At 43.5% G+C, this 14,985-nt stretch overlaps 1 protein-coding gene across 2 annotated transcripts in view; it reads right to left on the bottom strand.

Annotated features, from left to right (window-relative positions):
• The window catches only part of Astn1 (astrotactin 1), a 320,538-nt gene that overhangs the window by 168,642 nt on the left and 136,911 nt on the right, over nucleotides 1–14,985 (bottom strand). Inside the window, exons 3-7 of one of the 2 annotated variants that reach the window (XM_021198865.2) lie at nucleotides 10,356–10,749; nucleotides 8,428–8,574; nucleotides 7,327–7,434; nucleotides 2,781–2,930; nucleotides 1,463–1,654 (exon numbers count right to left, since the gene is read on the bottom strand). In XM_021198865.2, the coding sequence (XP_021054524.1) occupies nucleotides 1,463–1,654; nucleotides 2,781–2,930; nucleotides 7,327–7,434; nucleotides 8,428–8,574; nucleotides 10,356–10,749 (991 nt within the window). The remainder of the gene's footprint in view (nucleotides 1–1,462; nucleotides 1,655–2,780; nucleotides 2,931–7,326; nucleotides 7,435–8,427; nucleotides 8,575–10,355; nucleotides 10,750–14,985) is intronic. The other variant, XM_021198866.2, reaches the window with a different exon arrangement.

Below are 14,985 nucleotides of genomic sequence, written 5' to 3'. Positions count from 1 at the left end.
TTCTTTCTTTCTTTCTTTCTTTCTTTCTTTCTTTCTTTCTTCCTTCCTTCCTTCCTTCCTTCCTTCCTTTCTTTCTTTCTTTCTTTCTTTTCTTTGTTTCTTTCTTTTATTTATTTATTTTTTTGTAGCTACTATATACGAACCTCTTACTATGGCTCAAATGTGAAATTTTGTCAACTACTTGGTCCCCAGTTGGTGGCACTGGAAGGCCACTTTTGGACATGAGGGCTAGCTGGCAGTTGTAATGCCATAGGAGCAGAGGTAAGGGTTAAAGGGTCTAGGCTACTCCACTTTCAGCTAGGCTCTCTGGTCCATAAAGATGTAGTAAGTCATCTTCCCACCATACAGAACGCTATATGCCGTGCCTTCCCTGCCAGAATGGACTGTTTCCTTCAACCATGAACCCAAATAGAGCCTTCCTCCTCTAACTTGTTCCTGTTCGATGTTCTGTCATGGCAACAAGAAGAGTAAGCACCCGTGCTACCACAAAAGTGCAAATCTACCTAGAAGAGAGACCTGGGCCAGGAGTAAGGAAGCAACTCCACTTCACAATACATAAATCTGGGCCTCACGCAGAACTACCCTCATCTTGTGTGACAGAGTCACACACTTAAATATGTCAACAGCCTTTGGGTAATGATCTATCTCTAAAGCATTGGAAGAAAAATAAGTTCCTGTGTGCTCCACTTGTCTTTGTGGAGAGGTTTGTCTCAATAGTATTTATAAAAATAAAAAAAAAAAATCTAAAGCCTTCTAAATTCAAAGCAACAAGACTGTTTAACCAGCCTGGTCTACAAAATGAGTTCCTGGACAGCCAGGGCTACACAGGGAAACCCTGTCTCGAAAAAACAAACAAACAAACAAACAAACAAACAACAACAACAACAATAACAACAACAACAACAACAACAAAAAGACTGTTTAAATGAGCTATGGTACTGATGTAAGATATAACAGCAAATGACCATTAAAATGTTACTGAGAATTTTGATTATGGAAAGTCTTATAGAATATTAAGGAAACAAATTCAGGGAAACTCAACTAGACTTCCTATGCTTCCAGGAAACCTTTTAAAAATTAAGCATAGACTAGTAATGGAAAGAAAGGACATGAGTCAGAATTAGGAGGCAGAAATATAGATTATCCTTTTTTCTATAATACTTTTTATACTAAACCGGAATTAACTTTGCAATTATAAATGGATAGTCACAGTAGCTAGAGAATGACAAAATGGACTGTGGAAGTTATTTCAAACTGGCCTTTGCAGAGTAAGGCTGTGGTTAAGATCCTGCCCAGGCTTCTGTCAGAAGCCTTCTGTTTTTATGCTCAGTGACTCAACCACATGGCGCTATGCATACATGCATGGTCCACGCTTGAGATGAAAAAGGGAGAGCGGAGTTGGGCGAGATGGTCTGAATCGCAAGAGAATGATTGCAAAAGGCATGCTCTCTCTGACAGTTACCCGCTGCCCGGTGCTCCCGCCTACCAGTTTCGGGGTCACATTGGTGTTCACATGGATCCAGAAGCCGCCGGGCACAGAGGTCCATGGCCCAGGGCCCGCTGGAGTTCTGCTGAGAGAAGAGAACCACTTGGGCAGGGTTTAGCCAGTCACTGGCATCCAGCTGGCTCCCCTCCAGCAGGATGAAGCGGCTCCCTACAGGGTGACAGAGAAGATTCATGTCTGCAGAGGCACACACAATACATGGGCGCAACTCACCAGAGGCAGGGCACATCCTAATCCAGTATCATTACTTCCACCAATCCTAGCCTACCATTAGTACCAGCACAAGGGAATGGCAGATGGAGGTCCTGCAGTCATATTGATTGCTGTGAAGCCAGGGACGTTAACCCTTCCAGCCATATCATTGCCTACTGCCATGCTTCATCTCATATTGCAGGAGTGTTCCTAAGGGATAGAGGGACAGAGTGGCTCTGTGGTGGCCATGGCATGGCTCCATCAGACCCAGCCACAAGGCATTGGCACTGATCCAGGTGACAAGGATGCACCGCCTGTCTCTACCTCCTATGAAATAGCACTAACGCAGTGAACACACGCCACCTGTTTCCAGCCTTGCTGCAACAGAGAGAATAGATATTAACAAGTCAATTAGATGCTGTGGCCCTGAATGATTCAGGGACTCTCTGAACCTATGGGAGTCCCTTATCATTTTGGGGTCCCCTTCTATGAAGGTAAATTATTACCCTTTTTTTTTCTTTTTGGTTTTTCGAGACAGGGTTTCTCTATATAGCCCTGCCTGTCCTGGAACACACTTTGTAGACCAGGCTGGCCTTGAACTCAGAAATCCACCTGCCTTTGCTTCCCGAGTGCTGAGATTAAAGGCGTGTGCCACCACGCCCGGCTAAATTATTACTTTTGCAGTCTAAGTTTATAACAAGTTAATGCAGTTAACAGTCTATCACCTGGACAAAACAAGCCAAAGCATGGCCGATCCTTAAACGCCTCTACTGCCCTGTTAGCTTTTCCTTCCTCAAATGGTAAAAGACCATGATGTCTTCACATCTATAGCCACTGGGCTTTGCATTTCTCTACAAATAGGAGATGCACAATGTGCATCAAGTATTGGAGATGACCTGTTAAGTTTTTCCTTTGCTCAATTTCTGTGATCAGGTGTACACAATCTAGTCATAACCTCTATCTTACATTTTAGGGCATGTCCCTCCTCCCCACCATAGTGACCTTTGGTTACTTCATCTTTTACCCAGCTTGAAAACCACCAACTACTGAAGAAGTGGGTCCATCCTTGGCAGAATGAGCTCACCATCAGCGATCAAGTGCTCAGGGACGTGCAGGGTGATCTTGACAACCAGAGGGCAGCTGACATGAGAAGAGCACACGAGGCCGATCACACAGCTGGTGACACTGATCAGGGTCAAGGTGGTCTTATTCACAGGACTTCGGGGAGATCCCACTGAAGGCAAGACAAAAGCACACAAGATACATTGGTAAAAATCCAGGCACTGGGCAGAAGTCTCATCCTTCTGCCGGCAAACAGAACCCACAGGGGTCAGAACACGTCTCTGACCTTAGGAAGGAAGCCTTACTTGGGACATCATGTGACCAGCTGGAGTAGGAAGGACCTTGGCCAGCCGCTGGCTCTCACAGTCCCTAGTGGTGAGATGAGCGCAGACTCCCCAATTTGGCCAGGCCAGGTTTACAAGAGACCACAGGGAGGGCATTTCTCCCTCTGCCTCCCTAGCTGAGTTCAAAACGTGGAGGCAAAATTGTTTACACCGAAGGACACAGTGCCACAGTGTAAACCTGGGCTTCTGGGGGGCCTCCTCCTGCTGGAGGAGCTTGCCCTTGTTCTATGGATGAGTAAATGATGCTTATCACACCAGACTCCTCCTCTCAGCCCAGACACCACTGGAGAGAATGGTGGTAAAGCAAAGGCTTGGTTTGCTCATCTAGAAGGCTTAATTTTCTGCTGCTTTTGGATGAAGTGGTGGTAGGCAGAGGGAACTTTCGCTGGAGGCAGGATGTGTGTGGGAGGGTGAGAAAGCAAGACATCAAAACGTAGAGTTCTCCTGGAAGTTTCTTACTTATGCTAATATTTATTGTGGATAGCAATATAAGTCCCATTATGGAGGACACTGCGCTGTTGTTTCCTTTTAAATATTTGTCTCCTCATAATATACCTAAAAGCCTGCCCAGTGACTATCTACATTGCAGAAGAGGAAAATAAGTCTTGAAGAGATGGTCTTAATTGTGACAGCTCACACTTATGAAGTGGTCATTATGCATCCCGGACCTGTGCTCAGAGTTCTACATTGATTGTTCACATCATTGAATAACAATCAAAGCAGCTGTCCTGAGTATGGCTGCAGAGTATGGCCAGAGCCGAGCAGCTATGAAGGTTAGACCTTTGGGAGCTGCTGAGCTCAGGAAACACTGAGATGAGTTTGAGGCCCAGGAACACCCAGCCATCAGTGTGCAGGGTCTCCCAAGGGGCTGTGGAGAGACTTGGGAGAAGGAAGAGATGCAGAGGTGGCTGGTAGCCTCTGGTTCTTGCAAGGTGGAGAGATACTATTCACATTAGTATCTTGACAGCCTGAGCTTCACCAGAGGGGGGAAAAAAACAGTTCCACCATTTAGAAGCAAGCTTTATGAAATATTAAATACTGACCAAGGTTAGGACCATTCCCTAGAATTTCCCAGCTGAATGGCCCTGAGACCCGTGCTACAGGGGGTTATAAAGGCAAACCTATAGGCTGTGGTACTTTCCTAAGAGGCTTTGTTATTTCTTAAGAACTGCATCTCCCAGCATTCCAGGAAGTTACCTGGTCCTTGGGCAAGATAATGCTTACAGATTAATTTTGAATATTACACTTGGAGTCCATTTCCTCACACTTAAGGATCAATCCATCCCAGGTGCAGTATCACATCCACCAACAGAAAATCCTCCGGCACTAAGATGCTACCTACTGCAAACACTTCCTGTCTCAAACCCAGTATCCTGTCTGATCTCCACTGTCATCAGATGGCTTCTCAACTCCTACAACTCCATTCGATCCAACTCTTTCCCCGGCTGCTCACAAGGCACACTTTCTTACCACCAACCCTTTAAATAGAAGGTCTTTTGTTTGGTTGCTGATGTTTAAGTTTACACCTCCATTCTCTCATCTTACATTAGGACTCAGACAGTACCTGTCTTACCCTCAGAGACATGCCCCTGGCTCTCAGCCAGCGTCTACACTGCCTCCAGAGGGGAGAGAAAGAGAGAGGCCTCCACACAGCACAACTGACTAGCTAACTAGACAGATCCAAGACCTTTGCAGTCACGACCATATTCTTCCCGGATTCTGCTGAGCTTTTGGCTGGCTTTCCCCGAACAATCCACAAACACGCACCCTAGACTTTACTGAAGGGAACTATGTTTCAGTTTTCTCACTAAACCATCTCTTCCATTCCAGTGACTTTGCACAGATTATCTCCTCCTCCACAGAAGGCCATTTTGTCACCTTGTCATCCTGGTCAACACCTACGCTTCAACAACAGCTTCCTGAAAACACTTCTCCTGAAACCTTCAAGAACAGATTCTCACTCTTCCTTGTTCTTCTAGCCCTTAGTGCACCCTGCTGTTACAGCTCTTATCTCACGATGTCATCACTGTTTGCAGGCACTTGCCACTGCTCTCCTGTGATTGCAATAACTTGCAACTGATATTTTTGTCCTTTTCCTCTATGTGCACTGTCAACCCACAATCTAGCATCCTCGCCTGCCTTCACATTGTCCAGTGGTTTCCTATTTGTTTACAGAAGCCAGTGCAATTTTAACAGCGCGGCAGGCAGGTTTGTGCTTTGGTAGCTAGCTTATTCTCTGCCTTCATCCTTACTTTCCCTATGTTTGTTTATATCCTGGCTAGAGCTACAGGCTCCCTCACTTCCTTGACAACCACATTGCTTGGAGTCCTCAGCGGTTTTTTGTTTGTTTGTTTGTTTGTTTGTTTTTTATGTACTTCATTCCTCTACGGAAATGTTCACACCTAAGAATTCTTTCTCGAGACATTCTATACGTTACCTATGTTTCAGTACTAACTCTTCTTTATTGCCTCCTATTGCTGCCATGTAGAATTAAGTGTTATCGCTTCTGAGTGCTTGTTTTGTTTATTTACACTATCAAATAAAGCCTTATCGTTCTGCCATGTTTTTGTGTATCCACGACCCATCATAGAGGCTGACCCATAGGAGCTAGGTTATAAGATGCTTTTGCTGGTCTGATTGATGTATCCAGTCCAATTAAGCAGACACTCACACACATATATTATAGGCAAACTCCTTTAGTAGGCACTTAGAAAAAAATAATTATAGGAACGCTCCACCCCTAAGCCACTTACAGTTTAGTTAATAGCAGTAGACAGTTGATGCATTACAGGGACTTGGAAGTTAGGAAAACAAATCATGTAATGCTGTAAAGTAACTAACTCTAACCCATCACCAGGGGTTTTCTCAAATAAGACTTTATTAAAACAAGACACAACCTGCTTTGATACAGCCTAGATTGTGTATTTGTTCTATAAATTATTTTGAGCATCAAGGGAGAGGAGGGTACTGTTATCCATATTCTAATGTCAGGAAAAATGAGACTCTACAGTTATTCAATTAAGAGCCCCCACTGGCTTCTCAGGAAAAAAAGTGACAAGAAAAACTCAAATGCTACAGACTGAGAAGCTTACAGACACTGGAACACAGAAGGAAAATATCTTCCTTCTTGGAGTTTCTGGGAAGAATAAATTCCGTATGAAGAGAATTTGAATGGAGTTCGGACTCAGCCACCATGTGTGAGTTCTGAAAGCCACTGGTTAGGCATTGTTTGGCAATGCTACTGGGTTATAGCCACACAAAGATGACACAGTTGATGTCATTCATATATCCTCCACAATGTCTTGAGGAGAGTTTGTTTAGTATACTTCAACACAGGGCTCTGTAAAAACTATAGACTATTATTGGGAAGACCCAGCAGTAACAATGAGGATTTCATAGTACGTTAGCAGTTGCCAAAATAAAGAAAGGATGTAATGCTCACAGAAGCCTTCTGTATGTGTTATTTGGAAGTCATACAAGTGCGAATGGATGCTCAGAGGGTCTATGTCCTTATGCCATGCCACACAGGAAGGAGATCCTGAAACTCACTGCTGTTTGTCAATAGAACACCATCAGAGGCAATGGCAACACCAGGAAGGTCATAGTATCTCCTACAGTAGCAGGAGTCACAGCTGAAGTCCGTGACTTCACCTAGGATGACACTGCAGCAATACATACAGATGCTGCAAAGGACAGACGTGTCGATGTGAAGAACAAATTAGTTTAAACTGTGCCAGGAGGAGTGAAGGGTCTGGAGGCATGGGTCTCAAGATTCTGCGGAGTAAAGCCTTAACGGCTAAAGAAAACCACGTTATTCTCAACTCCTAGATAATTCCTTACTGACCATGCCCTCCTACCTCAGTCTAGCTCAATCTCAAGGCCCATGCAGTTGAACTGATGACAAGTGTATGTATTATTCATTTATTAAACCCCATCCACTTCATTTGTCTGAATAGTAAAACATGACTGCTGAGTCTTCCAGAAGAAATTGAGAGTCTTCTGACCAAGAAACAGCCTTTCAAACAACATGGAAACTTGTTTGAGAGTGCTATTATCTGGGAGAGAGGATTCTCACTCTCACCCGAACCCTAGGCTCTCCATTCTTCCTGGGCGGAAACTCCAGCTCGGATCCAGGCATTCTTCCTGCTGAAGTTGGCTGCAGTCCTCTGTGGCCCCTGCCTTTCCCACCCACACCCCACTTAAACACCTTCCCACCATCCCTACCTCGACTGCGCCTCCGGCTCCGAGAGGGGTCTGTGTAAAAGGTCAGCTGTGGGTCATTTTCTGCCTCTGTGCTGGAGTCCCCTTCAGGGTTCAAGAAGGCAGAACCAGCTGAAATGAATAGAGAATCAGAGTAGATATTTTCACTTTGCATGATGCAGAATCTCAGGATGAGGTCTAATTGGGAAGTCAATAGAAATAAGAGTGGCTGTCAGACAGTCTGGGAGAGGTAGCTGAGGGGCTAGGACTTCTTGATGCCCAGGCTTGAGAAGCAGCAGACATTTATGAGAGCAACTGCTAGCGCTCTGATCCCTGCAGAGAACACGCTTCCATGATTAGGGACTTGTCTGGCATCTACTTGTCAGAAAGGACTTCCAGAGGTGGGAGGGGACAGAGGAAAAAGAAAGGAAAATGTTCCATCCTGCTTGATAGAAAACCAGAATTATATCAGAGCAGAAAAGACATTATACTTCTGAGTTTTCCTGATTCAAGAATATATACAAAAAGAATAAAAAGATAGATAGGCATATGTGCAGGGAACATGCCCTGCAAGACCTCTAAAACAGAGATAAATTTTTCTATTATTTGATGATATACCCTCTGTCCTTTTCTGATACTGAAACAGGTAAAAGGGTTTTAATCTCCCTTTAAAATGGAATTGAGCCATATTCTGATTATAATCACATTTTCCTCATTGAATAGGTGGGCAACTTTCCATATTAACAAATAAAGATCTATATGATCATTTTAAATGACTGCATGGTAAATCACTGGACATTAGGCAGATGTGCCAGATAGTCTACCAATTCCCTACAGATGGGCATCTATACCATTTTCAATTTTTACCTTGTTTAAATGTGATAAGCAGCCATTTATACACATCTTTGCACAGTTGTTCAATTAGTTCCTTGATAGTACTTAGTACTTAGTCAAGAGGTTTCTAATCTTAAATTTTGGGGTGAGTAGCTTCTATCTGGCCTCCTGAAGGTTGTACCAAACGCACATTTGTAGCTATGTGTCACAGTGCACATAATTGGGTTAATGGCCCCACCTCTGTCCACATTCTGGAACTCATCTGAATAACATAGAACTAGACATGAGTACCTCTGGCTTTATTGTTGATCCTCTTTCTCTGGCTGCTGGAGGTGTGGGAGAGCAGAGTGGCTTGCTGGTGGTTGGAATCCACGGGGCTTGTGGCTATGATATTTTCTTTATACTTGTTCATCAGGGAAAGCTTGGCATTGTCACTCCCTAAGGAAAAGTCAGGAAAACAAAACAAAACAAAACAAGAGTAAAGGCAAAAAAAATTAACGGAAGTGAGAAAATCAGCTTGAGCTGAGTAGATGGATCCCAATTATTGAAATGAGGAACATAGAAAAAGAGGCTGGCCGAAAGGAAGACATTCCTTTCTGCTGTCTAGGGGCTACAAAGTTACAGGAGTAGTGGAGTAAGAGGATTACAATTGAAAATCCAATTTAGCTAATTCCGTATTGATAATGTCACTGCTTGCCAGCCTTTGGCTAAACACAGAATGTGGGTTTTTTTTTCCTTCAGGACAGCACTGGGTTTTAGCAGAAATAGAATCTATGTGCATTCTGTGACAAACTGTGACCTGTCTTTCATCACAGACTCCATTATTCCCTGCTGATTGAACTCTAACTACTGCATGGATTTGTGCAATCTGTCTGCTCCCTAAAGAGCTTTGGGATTGAACCCCCAAGTACCATATGTCCATTCCATGGCCTTGGTGCTATGTGGAATATGATACATGTTGGAGAATCCTCCTTTCTACTCTCAGATTTTAAAGTTCTCAGTCATTAAATTGTATTAGGAAATGATTATTGGTACAGATTATCTTCCACATGCTAAAGAGAATTTCCATTTCCCGCTTATGTGATTTCACCTTTTGCAGTCTCACGGAAAGTCTGTGCATCTTTAGCAGCATGCAGTATTGACTGTGTCTTCCTCAAAGAAGGTACTGGGCAGTACTTTGAGGACCACTGTTGAGATGCTGTCTTTTAAGGTGTACTTATTCAGAGCAGTTTGAAAGAGAGAGAAGTGGGATATCTTAAAAGAACAGATCTTCCCTCTCTGCATGTTTTTGACCCTGATCTTGTTCTGTTGCGTTAGGGCCAAGGCTGCCCTATCCACTCCCTCGATAGATATAGCTAACATCTAAGATCTGATGCTTTGATTGCATTTTTTCATTTTATTTGGAAAAAAAATGCATCCTGTGTAGAGACCACATAAACAGAAGATAACAAAATTAGAAGACCGAAGGCCCGTGTATTAGGAGGCAGAGAGAAAACCAAACCATAACCAATCAAAACAAGAACCAACCAACCAAAAAGCAGATAGCTGAGAACCTTCCATGTTACTAAACAACTAAGCTGCCTGTACAAATACTTGACATACAAACAAGTCAAGTCGGTCAGTTTCCCATGCTGCCTCCTTACTTCCTAGGCAGGTGCACAAAGAGGGTCTAATACACTTGGGCTACATATAAAAGTATCTCTGGGCTACCAAGCTGGATGGAAGTGCAAGTGGAAGTAGATCAAACTCACATTATGCCTCTTCTTTTATGAATTAGGAACCCAGTACAGTTATCTAAGGAAGTGGGCTATTTTGAAATTTTTTTACGTCTGAGAATTTCATCAATGTACATAATGCATTTTGATCAGACCCACCCATTTTTATTCCTCCTACATCCTCCCACACACTTGCCCATCCCACCTTTATGTCCTTTTAATAACATTTTTTTAATGTATGTATATGACTGTAGAGCTGTCCACTGAAGCACAGGCAACCTACCAGGGATCACACACTCATAAAGACAACTGGCTTTCTCCCAGGAACTATTAAGTGTTAATAGCACCTCAGTTGGGGTGGAGCTCATGAAAGAGTTTTTTTGTGTCCACCTCCAAAGAAAGGCATTGGTTCATCTTGCTGTATAACAGCTGTTGACTACCCCTATTTACTCTTTGGCTCCCTGAGCAAGGACTAAACAGGACCATCCCTTCTTCCATTCCTACCTGGTGTGAGATCCATCCCAGACTTCTCATTGCATCCCTGTAGGGAGTCCAAAGTGCGTGTGACCTGGCTGGCAAAGTCCTCCCCTCCATTCATGCACTCCCTCTGCAGGTGGTGACGCAGGTCTGTGATGTCATACTCATAGCCATCCAGGATGGGTGTCTCCCGGATGCTCAGAGTACCACTGGAGTTGTGGCCCTGCACACGGGCATTGCGCAAGCTTTCCCGCCCATGGCCTCCAATCAGCACAGATGGGATGTAGTGGATCTCATTGGCTGCCTCTGCACTGGCACTCTTCTGGGGCTGGGGAACCCGGCGACGTTTGCACCAGCGCCTGCGAGTGTACAGGATCATCACCAGGCACAAGATGGATAGCAACAGAGCGATCATGCCACCCTGGAAAGACAGGACATCAGATGTTTGCACAAAGAAAGGTAAGCTCTCTCCACAGTGTCATGGGCCCATCTGCTAACTCCATTCATCACTCATTTATTAATTTACACATTCAAATGTACTGACGACTTATAGGAAGCATCACTTACAAGGGACACTCTGCAGGCACTGGTGCTTAACAATGGAGAAAAATGAGAAGACCTGTTTAGTGCATTGTGTCAAGGAATCCAGTTGCTGCTGGCTTAGCAAATATTTGCGATAGAAGGTGGGGAGTATTGAGGTTTGGGGTTTTCAGTTGCAGAAGCCAAAGAGTGAGTTTGTTTCTTATGCCACACATGCTACACATAAACTGCTTTAGAGCTTTCTTTTCAGCAGCCAGCATGGGGTGGCATCAAGTTTCATCTCATAGCTAAACAATCAATCTTAGATGGATCCTAACACTGGGTCCACAAATCAATGAGTCCTATCAGTTCTAAAACTCAGGTTTCTTGTCTATAAAGAAGTCGCCAGTTAACTGCTGATGGGGGTTGCTAAGTATCAGGAAAGTAATGATGGAAAGTGCCCAGCACAATACATCACACACCATCAAGGATCTGCTCAGCTGTCTCCATCAGAATAACTGGCCCAGCAGGGAAAACCAGCAACCCATATACATCCATCAGAGTTGAGTAGCAACTGTGTGAAGAAATCCCACTGTTTGCACGTGCCTTGGGTGGTGGGGACTCAGTTTTAGTTTTGTTTCCCTGGAGAAAAGGCCTGATGTCACCAGTCAGGCTGGTGGGGGAGTTTCCTGATGAACCCTCAACAACTCAGAGGTCACCACCTCAGAGGCCAGTTCTTACAAGTCAGGACAACACCAGCTGTGTGCTGTAGATAAAGATACAGCATTCAGTGAGGCTGAACAACTGGCCCTGACAAGCCAAGCTGGGGTTTGGGGAGGTGAAGATAGCCTCCTATGCTCTTTACAGCACTCCAGGGGCATAAACCTTCTGGTGCACAGTCAAGCTCATCCCTTTATTTTGACCAATATCCCTTTAAATCTATTTCACTAGGTCAAGGTGTGCCAAAAGGTTCTCCTCATAACCTTGGCTTTAGCCACTGCCATCCTACTGAATATTATGGAGTTAAAAGTCCCTGTCATTTCCCATGGAGTCCAACCTGTGAAGATGGATTAAGAATATTCCTGCAAACAAATTTAAAGGTTTCTCTCCTTTTCTCCCCCCCCCCCGACCCCAGTGTCACAATGATTATGTTCTGTATTTGTAAATACAGTCTCCCAGTAAATCTTCCCGGCTCTTCTCCATTTGCTACCATCCTTGTGAGAAAAGGACATTTGCACACATATATGCCGACAAGCACACATACACACACACTACCATGCTCTAACAGGCTACACAAGGATGCAAAGCAGCACTCAGTAGAGGCAGCTGGTAAGTGACATGCCAAGTCACGAGGCTTGCCAGGAACTTAAATTTCAGCTTTTCAAGTCTTTCTTACTTTATTTTGAGATGGCATTCTTCTGATGCAACTTCCCAGGCAGGTACACAGAGAGTAAACCCATTCTGATTACATAGGGTGGAAGTATAAAGCCACGCATGCGAGGTCCTCTTAACTGCTACCTCCCCTGCAGTCCATATGGAGGACTCTCAGACACATGGAGCTGAACGAACCCTGCCTACAGGACACCACAGTCGACTGTATAGAACCAAGCCCTGAGCTAACCCACGGACAGTAAGCATCTGTGTGCGACTTAATAGCAGAGCCGTCAATCATCTTCGTGGCAGAGTAGATGGGCTATCCTTTCTCTCACCCCAAACTAAAGCTGCAACAATAGGTAATTAAGACACACAGAAGGAATAACTTCCCGACTGAGAGAAGTCGTCAGACATTGAATTAGGCCACTGAAAGCCAGAGGTAATTTTATTCCCCAAAGAGCTGTAAGAGCAACATAAACATCAATCCCCGAGGAATGGTTCGAACACCATCTTTCTAGCTCACATAGGGTTCGTAAGGAGCCCCTCCACTCTTCCATACTAATTCTGCATACAGATGGTCACAACAGGGTTACAGTGAAATCCAGCCCATAGTTTCATTGCCCATATCACTCAATAATAAAAAGATACCAAGCGGTTCATTAATGGGTGCTTTTACTAAGAATTAGACAATTGTTCACAATGCTTAAAGTTTTAACTCTAAGAGAATCCCCACTGTTGTTTAAAAAAAAAGAATGAGGCATGGAAGTTAATTTATCCAAGGTTATGCAATGTGCAAAATAAGAAGGACTGTAGTGGAGCCCTACTGACTAATTTCAGAGCCTATATTCTTTGTATAGAGGGGGCAGGGTGTGTGTAGGGGAGGGCAAGCATGTGCAGAGGCCAGAAGTCAATGTTGGGTGTCTTCCTTTATTGGTAGTGATCTTATTTTTGAAACAGGGGCCGTCTCTGGACAGTCTGTTCAACGACGTCCCAGGATCCTCCTGTATCTGCCCTACCCTTTGCTGTGTCCAGTTACAGAATCTCACCACAGTAAACCACAGTGCCTGAATATCATGTGGGTGCTGATGATGAACTCAGGTCTCCGTGCTTTCACAGCATACACTGTATCTACTGAGCCATCTCCTTAGAGTACATCTCCCCCAGACTACAGACCCAGAGCATGTAGACCATTAGACTTCAGTCATCATGAGGAGCATTGCCCATAGAAACGGAAGTTCTCTTCTGGCTCTTCACACAGTCAAAGGATAAAATGGGCACGTGAGGATGCCTGTATGTAGATCCATCCTATCTTCACACATTGAAAAAAAAAGAAACTGGCCCATGTCTACATCCACCTGACCAGAGGTCGGAGAACCATCATCACAAACAAAGGAGCATTTCACAAGCAACTACTAAGAACCCAGATCCAAGATTATTTGGTAGATACACAAACAATAACCCCACACTTTTCTCACATTTTATCTTCTCCATGTTTAAAAATGCCAGCAAGGTGTTGTTACCTCCTAAAATTGAGATGAATTTTAATATAGAAATGTATGTTCTCTTTCAGCTTAGCACACACTGAAAATCTCTAGGTTTGACCCCCTTGTCTGATGAGCAGTCCAAGGTGTCCAGAGAAGTTAAGACAGTGGTGGAGTTGAGTGGGAGACTCTCAGACCCTTCACTTCTCACGAGGTCAATTTGTTAGGGTCCTATACAATTAACTTATCATATAATAAAGTCCAGACATCCAACTGAAGATATCTTAAGTTTGTTTCTCTAAAATATACAGCCTATAAAAAGTTAGAAAACAAGGTTTTATTTGGCTAAACCTGTATATTTAGTGTCTCTGGTATAGCATCAATAGAATGTTTTCTCTGCTGAGAGGCATAGATGGTCTCATCTCTCTTGTAATTGGTTACCAGTAATAAGCTCCAGCCAGCAAGGGCAATTTTTCCTTGTTCCCATAACACAACTTGATAACAGGTCTCAACAGTTTGTTGTGACTTAATAACTAATAGTGGATTATTATAAAACTAATATTATGTAAGATGTAATATTATGTACTACTTAAATGTGATGTTCTCTAAAATGAGATTTTGTGATGATAATAAGCTCACTATGGATAAGTTTTTCTGACTTACGTGCTCTATTCAATGATTAGATACCAAGCAGAAGTATAAAACCCCTTCATATTAAAAAAGGATTCATTGTTATATTTGAATTAGGGCATATGTTTAGAAAGCTAAATAATCTGTCCTTATACAATGAGAACTTAGAAGCCCACTAGGACATTTGGTTACAATTATAATCTCATACAAACCCAGTTCACTGGACTATCCATTATTTTTAAATAATATCCATTATTATTAAAGATGAAAGTCATAGATGCCTTAGGATTTTTCTTTCAAAGACCGTAAGAGGGGTAGCATATGACAAATGCCCACACCTTAGGTCATGGGCACCTGGGGAATTCCTGTTAAACAAATGTGGAAGACACACAAGATAAAGATATGGGATCTGCAAATGAAAGTTTATTGGGAGGAACAAAGTCCTTCTGGCATCTGAGGTCAGATAGACTTGTGCCTATACTGTGGCCAATCTGGCTTCAGAGAAAGTATAGGAGTTGTTGGCAAGTCATGGATGGTTTTGTGTTTCTGGGCTTCTTCACTCTGTTCAGAGTGTATTTGTGTTAGCTTCAGGTTTTATGTCACTGAAAACCCAAAACAAAACATTAAGATGCATCTATATTCAGATGATGAGC

Source organism: Mus pahari, chromosome 5, assembly GCF_900095145.1.
Source record: "Mus pahari chromosome 5, PAHARI_EIJ_v1.1, whole genome shotgun sequence".
NCBI classification, from domain to species: domain Eukaryota; kingdom Metazoa; phylum Chordata; class Mammalia; order Rodentia; family Muridae; genus Mus; species Mus pahari.
The sequence above is the reverse complement of the archived record's forward strand: the minus strand, read 5'-3'. Positions and strand labels throughout refer to the sequence as shown.